Genomic DNA, 9,321 nt, shown 5'->3' on the forward strand with positions numbered 1-9,321 from the left:
TATAAGCCCACAGTACATTATATAGTTCTTCGACCCAGGAAGCTTTGTCAGCTTCGAGTCTTCTCTTTATTCCTTCCAGTAGCGTTCGGTTAGTAACCTCTACCTGGCCATTGCTTTGGGGGTATGCCACTGAGGACATACGATGCTCGATCATATATGTTCCACAGAATTGTTCAAATTGTGGACGATCGAACGAGTACCATGGTCGGTGACAATTATCTTTGGAATCCCAAAGCGATATATGATTGATTCAAGCACAAATTTCTCCACTTTTTTCTCGATGTAATTGTCGCCGGTTGCACTGCTTCTACCCATTTGGTGAAGTAATCAATTGCTACTATCGAGATATTCCCGTCCGCCCGATGCCTTGGTGAATTTGCCCATGATATCAATTCCCCACATTGCAAAGGGAATGGGATTTAGAATTGAAGTCATAATCTCCACCGGGCGCTTCGATCTTGTAGCATGAATTTGACAGTTACTACATCGACGAACGTAGTCCATAGCGGCTTCTTGGATCTTAGGCCAATATAACCCCAATCTTAGAATTTTGTGGGCCGGGGCTCTGCCACCCATGTGAGCGCCACAAATTCCTTCATGAACCTCGGCCAAAGCTGAGTTTGCTCCTTCGGGGCCTATACATCTCATAAGGGGTCCAGCATAAGATCTTTTATATAGTCTCCCATTTTGAATGACAAATCTAGCTGATCGAATCTTGATCAACCTTGCTTCTCTTGGATCCTCCGGTAACTTGTCATCTCTTAGATATTCAATTATTGGATCCATCCGACAACGTTCCGCTTCAATATAAGAAATTTCTTTCTCATGATAACTTGGAAAAGTTACCTCTTCTATATAGACCGAAGGGTCTAGATTCTTTTCCTTGGCATTGGCTAGTCGGGATAGCTCATCTGCCACTGAATTTTCATTCCTCGAAATCTGAGATATCTTCAAATTCCGAAATTGGTTTCTGAAATGCTGCACTATCTCCCGATATTTTTGCAAGCGTGGTTCTTTAATGCCATACTCCCCCTGGACTTGGTTGACTATAAGTCGAGAGTCACTATAAATAGTAACATCTGCAATAGCTAATGCCTTTGACAACCGAAGTCCTGCTATTAGGGCCTCGTACTCCGCTTCGTTATTACTCGCATCAAATGCGAATCTCAAAGCATATCGAATAATGAATCTGCCGGACTTTTTAATAAAATTCCAGCGCTTTGCTCCATCTTTATTACTCGAACCATCCACATATACCTCCCAAGTGGTTGGTATAATGGGATCTTCAATAGTGGGTTCCATTGGTGCGGTAGTTTCTACTACAAAGTCGGCTAATGCTTGAGCCTTGATTGCAGTCCTGGGCTTAAAGCTCACTTGGAACTCACTTAGCTCAACCGACCGGGATACCATCCTTCCGGACAAATCGGGTTTGTTAAGAACTTTACTAAGAGGAAAAGTTGTAAATACCTCAATTGGATGAGCACTGAAAATATGGCCTTAGCTTCTGGCGGCCATCATGAGAGCCGAGCACTGCTTCTCAATCTGCGAATATCTCGTCTCCGCATCCGGCAACACGTGGCTTACATAGTAAATCGGCCACTTTGTTTCTTATCTTTCTCCCGAACAAGTACTTGCACGACCGCGGAAAGGGATGTCACTAGATATAGCTGTAATATTTCCCCCTTCTCCGGCACTGGACAAGATCGGTGGTTGTCCAAGTGCGGCTTTTAATTCCTCAAAAGCTTTCGGCACTCTTCGATCCACTTTGCTTCCTTGCTGCCCTTCGGGTCTTTAAGTGCCTTGAAGAAAGGCAAACATTTCTCTCCGGACTTGGAGATAAATCGATTTAAGGCAACAACTCTCCTGTCAAACATTGTACATCCCGAACGGTTTTGGGAGCCTCCATATCAATCAGAGCTTGTATTTTGGCTGGATTTGCCTCAATTCCCCTCTGTGATACCATGAAACCCAAGAATTTTCCCGAGGAGACTCCAAAGGCACATTTTTCGGGGTTCAACTTCATTTGATGTTTCCTTAGTACTGAGAAAACCTCGATCAAATCTGCAATGTGATTTGCTTTTGTAAAGCTTTTCACCAGCATGTCGTCAACATATGCTTCAACGTTCTTTCCTATCGGCTCTTTGAAAATCTTGTTGACGGCCCTCCGATATGTTGCTCCTGCATTCTTCAGGCCAAAAGGCATGACCTTGTAATAATAGCTTTCACGATCGGTCATAAAAGCCGTATACTTCTCATCTTCCTTATTCATAAGGATCTGATTATACCCTGAGTAGGCATCCATGAAACTTAAAGTTTCATACCCTGCAGTAGCATCTATCAATAGGTCAATCCGAGGCAACGGGTAGCAATCTTTTGGGCAAGCTTTGTTTAGATCCGTGTAGTCTGTACACATCCTCCACTTCCCATTCGCCTTTTTCACCATCACCACGTTGGCCAACCAAGTTGGGCACTCGATTGGTTCTATGAAACCAGAATTCTTAAGTTTTTCAACTTCATTCCGAACGGCTTCATATTTTTCAATAGAGAAATTTCTTCTTTTACGTATCACTGGTTTCGCCTTAGGGTCTATCCGAGTCCGTGCTCTGCAATGGCACGATCGATCCCGGGCATGTCCTCGGCGGACCATGCGAATACATCCTTATTCTGTTGAAGAAATAACTTCAACTCATCTTTAAACTCTTCCAGCTGTTCGGACCCGACATAAGTAATCTTTTTCGCATCCTCGGTACACAGCTGGATTTGCTCCGGTTTCTCCTTTGGTTCGGGCCTTTGCATCTCTGTCTCTTCCCGATCATCTCGAATTTCTATGGGGAGGGCGGTAACCTTCTTCGGACCCTCCTTGTCTTTTAAATAGGCAACATAACATTGCCGAGAGATCTTCTGGTCGGAGGAGACTTGACCGATTCCCATATCGATCGGGAATTTTATCTTCGAGTGCTTCGTCGAAACAATAGCACCTATCTTGGATAAAGATGGTCGCCCGAGAATCATATTATAAGCTGGTAGTTCTCGAACCACCAGAAAGTTGATTCGGACAGTTGTTTCTTTGGGAAAACTTCCAATGGAAAGATCCAACTGAACCGATCCTTCCGCCACTGCTGAGATGACCACTGCAAAGCCATATAGGTGTGTTGATGAAGGTTTCATCAAATCTTGATCCACCTTCAATTTTTGATACACTTCGTAAGAAATTAGGTCAGCTGCAGACCACTGTATCAATCAATACTCTATGCACTTCCCGCCGTGCAATCTCTACCTTGATGACTATAGCATCATCGTGAGGTAAACAAACATCTCTCTCGTTTTCTTCGCTAAAGGTGATAGAATCTTCACCATTCAGCTTCTTCCGCTTCTGCGCCTCTCCGGCTCCAACAAATTTGGATTTGGTTTTTAAACTCCGGAATGATTCGGGCTCTGGACCCCCGAAGATGGTAAGGATCGGTGACCGAGTAGCAGCTTCAATCACCTCCTTGCCTTTTTTGGACTTCGGGGCCTCCCTTGATCGTTCGAACTGGCGACCGAACGATTCCTTTTAGGGGCAGCCGCACGTGGCCCACGTGGCTCCTCCCTTCTCCTGCTAACAAAGCTGGACGGATGTCCCTGAGATATCAATCTCTCAATATCTGCCTTCAGATGACGACAGTCATTAGTGTAATGACCATAGTCCTTGTGGAATCGGCAATACTTTTCCCGATCCTGCTGCTCTCCGGGTTTCAAAAGAATTTTAGGCGGCCACTTCAAAATATTTTTTCTTTTGAGGATATTCAGAATATCGGCCCGAGGAGCATTCAATGGAGTGTACTCACTTCTGCCGGGGGATCTTTGGCGCCAAGGTTGGGATCTTCCAACCCGATCACGAACATTCTTCCTTGGCTTCAGCTTCGCTCGGGAGCCTTTTGTTCCTTATTGGAGACTTTATTATCTCCTTGGCGCGCATCTAGAATCTCCATGACTTCAGCCACTTTTGGCATCTCTGTACCAACTCAGCATAAGTCGTGGGTATATCATGTAGTAATAACTCCGGGAGTTTCCGATTTGTGAGTCCTGTGAATAGAGCGGTTACGGCTACTGTTCATCCAAGTTTTCTATCTCCATCGTCACCTTGTTGAATCTTTTCGAAACTCTCGATCGATTCGTCCTTTCCCTGTCTGACAGTAAACAAGGTTTCTTCCATTTTCTTGACCTGTATCCCACTCTGGAATCGCCCTATGAATTGGCGTGCCAATTCGTCAAAGTTTACGATCCTTCCAGAGGGGAGGTTAGAAAACCACTTTTGTGCCGCTCCGAGTTAGAGATGATCCGAAAACCACATATAAAATTTCATCGAAATTACCCGAAGCGCCATGGTCTGTTGGTAATAGCCAATGTGAGCTATTGGATCTCCGGAGCCATCGAATGTTGAGAAGGTAGGCAAACGGAAGTTATGGGGAAACCGATATCCCGCGATTGGCTCAGCAAAAGGAGTCTTCCGAATGACTGAGTATATATCCTCAGTTATCCTTCCCTTAGCCAATTGCCCTAACTTCTCATTGATGTTGGCCAATTCTTGACCAATCTGGGTCGGGTGATCTTCAGCAATACGATCACGACCTCGATTAACACGATCATCACGTGCTACTCGATCATCACGAACAGCCCGTCCTTCACGAACGTTTCTCTCGTCACGAACTGCTCGATCATCACGAACGGTTCTTCTGACAATGGGTGAGTGAGTTCTTACCCCAGAATCCAACCTTGTATTTGAATCAGTTGTACTCTCTTGCGGTCTATCAAACCGATCGCCTCGCCTTAGTTGATCATCAATCCTCCGAAGTCCTCGATCTCCTTCACGAAAATTCTGATCAACATTCCGGTCTTCAGCCATTCTTTGGTCACGTGGCAATGCACGTCTCCCCGAATCGTGTTGATCAGGTTCCTGTGGCAAAACTACTCGTCTGGTGAGCAAGCGAAGTGCTTGGCTCACCTCCAAGAGTTGAATCTTTAACTGATCCAATTGATCTTGGATTGTATCAGGAGGATTACGTCCTCCCTGGCCTTTATCCACTTCGATAGGATTTTGGCTTTCCTGGGGAATATCTGGATTATTCACCCCAGGTATCTGAACACCGGAATTGCGTTGTGCAGCGGCTGCTGATCTAGTCACCATGGCTTTTTCAAGTCTTTCCCACAGACGGCGCCAAATGATGCGCCCAAAATCTGCTAAGCCCTTGGATCTCCACGTAATGTCCTGCAAAACAAAAGCGTCAGATGTGGCCCGAACGCTGGGGTCGGGAGTCCACCTCCGAAGGCTAAGTCAGTTGATGAACTTAATCACAAACGGCTCTGCTAGAAGTACGAGCTAATGAATGAAGAAACGGGAAAGGTGATCTAGATAGCGGGACGCCGATAGTTGAGGTCTATCGGTATGTATCCGAACCTGAGTCTCAGATGGTATTCTCCTTGATCAATTGATCCGTCCCTCACCTTGTATAGTAGTGAGGTTTATATAGAGTGTACCTTCGAATCTCCTTCGTTGGATGCACTCGAGCCTTCTTCGGGTAGTCGTTGGATCTTATCAATAAGACCCGTTGAGCAATAGACTTCTACTAGTTTGGGCTAGTAGAGGACTCCAACAAAAAAAACAAAAAACCCTCCAATCATCATCACCCCCCCCACCCCCCACCCCCCCCCCCCCCCCCCACCCGCCCCCCCCCCCCCAACCCCAACACCAAAAAACAAAAAAAACCCCCCCCCCGCCCCCCCACCCCCCCCCCCCCCCCCCCCCCCCCCCCCCCCCCCCCCCCCCCCCGCCCCCCTCCTCCCCCCCCCCCCCCCCCCCCCCCCCCCCCCCCCGAGCACCCCCCAACAAAACAAAAACCCCCCCCCACACCCCGGAAATACAAAGTAAATTGAAAATTCAAATGAAATTAAACAATACAATCAACCACAAGACAAGTATTTTATAGTGGTTCGACTTTGCAAGTCTACGTCCACTCCTCTCTTGGCCTCAAGAGAGTATTCCACTAGTGATTCTCTTTCAATACAATGGGTAGAGATCAAACCCTTTACAATCTTTGTTACGGGGCAAGAGCACCCTTTACAATCTTTGTTTATCTTAGGGCAAGAGCACCCTCTTCAATCTTTGTTCACGGGCAAGAGCACCCAACCAATCGTTGTTCACGGGCAAGAGTACCCAAAACCAATTCTAATCTACCTAGACTAGAATTGAAAACAGTTACAAGAGAAGGATGTTACCTTAACAAGAGGTGTGACACTTTACCTCTTGTGTGTGTGTGATGCAATAAGAGTTGTATGCTCAAGATATGAAATGCATGCACCACCAAAGCCTTCAATCACCTCAACCTTGACTTCCACAAGCTTACTTTAACACCTTGGTATGTTCTTCAAGGTTGGAGAGAAGGTGAAAGGCAAAGCACAAGGCTTTCTTGCAATTTGAGAGCTTTAGGATCACTTGGGGAGTGGGTGATCAAGTGTGAGTGTTGTTCCTCTCAAATGAGGTGAATTGGGTTTATATAGAGCACCTTTGAGTGCCAAAACCCAATCCCCAACGGATAGAAAAAGGACACATTTTTGTCCTGTTTTTCAGCCCAGACGGACGTCCGTCTGGTCAGACGGTCATCCGTCTCAAAAGTATCCGTTGCAAACGGCTGTAGAGGATATTCTCTTTAAACTAACCGTTATAGTCAAATCTGGGCCAGGGACGCGCGACGCATCCGTCGGCTGGGCGACGGACACCGCCGCCGCGGACATCCGTCTGCCCAGACGGACATCCGTCTGCCTGCGGCGTCCGTCTGGCAGGACATCCATCCGCCACGGAAATTCCGTCTGGCCTCCGTCTGCTGTTTTTCTCGAGAAACAGTATCGGGTTATGCATGGACGGCGTCTGTTTGCTCAGACGGACATCCGTCTGGGCTCTGTTTTTCTAAACAACTTTGGGATGGGATATGGCTTGGATTTTTGGATCGTTTTGACAATCCTAAGCGTTGTACACCTTACTAACATGTCCTAGGTCACTCTAGTAACACGGATTACATATTATGGATGCATTTACATCTGTGTGTATGCAAAGGTGTCCTAAGCCCTGATTTAGCCTAAGTCTTGATCTTTGACTTGGTCTTCGACTTGATTTTGTGCAACGGTCTTCATGTCCATCTTGGCATGGTCATCTAGACTTAGACTTCATGTCCATCTTCATGTCTGTCTTGGCATGGTCATCTTGACTTAGACTTCATGTCCATCTTCATGTCTGTCTTGGCATGATCTTGGCTTTGACTTGCATATGGCTTTGACTTGGAGTTGGTCCACTTGTTCTCATCTTGAACTAAAACATCATAACTCAATATAGCCATTAGTGATTCATGCTTATTATCATCAAAACCAATAGAGGCTGATGTGGCAAATGCTGACATGGCATTTCCCAACAATCTCCCCCTTTTTGATGATGATAAACACATGAATGATTGGAAGATATGAATGATAATTAATAGCAAATAAACACTCATTCATATACATGTTATTTACATGTTTTTCCATAGTGAATTCTAATTCATGTTTGTTATCATCAAAACATGGTGAATTCAAGTTTTATGTTTGTTATCATCAAAATCAATGGAAGCCGATGTGGCAAAATGCTGACATGGCATTTTCCAACAATCTCCCCCTTTTTGATGATGACAAACACATGAATGAGGCAAAATATGAATGATCATTAATAGCAGTCGATGCTCATTCATATGCATGTTATGACATGTTTTCCCCATGAATTATTATCTAATTCATTCATGCGGTTTTCTCCCCCTTTTATCATCAACAAACAATATAGGAGCTAATGAATTATCTAATTCAAAATTATATAATTTATAGAATTTTTCTTCCCCTTTTGTTATCAACAAAATATAGGAGATGCTTCTCCGCAAATAACTCTCCCCCTTTGTTATCAACAAAAATAATGCATAAAATGCTCTCCCTCAATTAACTCTCCCTTTGTCATTGACACAAGCATGAAGAGCATGAAGTGCTCCCCCTCAAATAATTCTCCCTTCTTAACTTATGCTCCCCCTGAATTAATGCATAAGTTAACAACTTCTCTCCCTCACATATGCACTCTCCCCCTACATGAATGCATAAAAGGAAAGAGAATGACATACTCTTTCTTAATACCCTTTTTCAGGATCCTTAATAATTTTGAACAATACTCCAAATGAGTTGTCCCTATCAATGTCATCTATTAATCCGTTATCATTATTGCTAATGGAATTAGGATTATGGGAAGAATTTACCTCAAGGTCTTCTTGTTCTTCCATGGACTTTGCCATTAAAGCCAAGTTGATTCTTTCTTCCTTGGACTCCTCCTCACTTGTGTTGTAGGATATGTTAGCCATATATGGGCACTCGGACTTGATGTGGCCCGGTTTCCTACACTTGTTACAAGTGACATTAGAAACATAACATTTTTTCTTAGAAGGATCTTTACCTTTGTGCTCCCTAGAGGATTCTCCTTTGTGAAGATACTTCCCTCTTTTCTTTTTGAGAAGTCTCTTGAACTCTTTGGCGATTTGGTAGAGCTCACTGTCCAAGTCTTCTTCTTCACTCTCACTTTCTTCTTTTTCTTTGGTGGCACTCTTTAGAGCTATGGACCTCTTCCTTCGATCCTGCTGCACGCTTGCTTGCTTGTCTTCTTCAAGCTCCACTTCATGAGCTAGCAAAGATCCCATTAGCTCATCAATGGTAATTTTAGACAGATTCCCCGCTTCTTGAATTGCTGTCCTTTTGGGTCTCCGTGAGGGTGGAAGAGCTATCAGAATTCTTCTAGTTATGTCCTCATTTGCCAATTCTTTTCCAAGGCTATACAACTTGTTCACAATGTTAGTAAATCTACTAAATAAAGAAGTAATATCCTCATAATCTAACATTTTAAACTCTTCATATTGAAGCATGTAGATGTCTAGGTTCATCCTTTTGATATGATCAGTCCCTTCATATGTGACTACCAGCTTATCAAAAATTTCTTTGGCACTTTTGCAAATGCCACATCTATTGTAGACTTTTTCACCTAACGCACATTGCAAAAACATTTTTGCTTTGTGGTTTAATTGAATTTTGACATTGTCGATCAAAGTCCACTCGGTTCTAAGTTTGGGTACCTTATGGCCATGTTCATCTCTTTTGAGAACCTCATTTGGTCCACATGTTATGACGTTCCACACATCGATATATGTGCACACACAAAGTCTTCAAACCTATTTTTCCAATAGGCAAAGTCTTCTCCATCAAAGTATGGAGGTCTAGCAGTGTTAAGAC

General features: G+C 44.3%; 1 protein-coding gene across 1 annotated transcript; it reads right to left on the reverse strand.

Moving 5' to 3' along the window:
* Positions 1–8,174: 8,174 nt before the first annotated feature.
* Positions 8,175–9,095, reverse strand: LOC149022597 (uncharacterized). Its single transcript, XM_089147660.1, has one exon. It carries the CDS (start codon positions 9,093–9,095, stop codon positions 8,175–8,177), a length of 921 nt encoding a protein of 306 aa, XP_089003786.1.
* Between the last annotated feature and the right edge of the window lie 226 nt (positions 9,096–9,321).

Source organism: Hakea prostrata, chromosome 3 (genome assembly GCF_041222555.1).
Source record: "Hakea prostrata isolate BN-2017 chromosome 3, UWA_Hpros_2, whole genome shotgun sequence".
In the NCBI taxonomy this organism is placed as follows: domain Eukaryota; kingdom Viridiplantae; phylum Streptophyta; class Magnoliopsida; order Proteales; family Proteaceae; genus Hakea; species Hakea prostrata.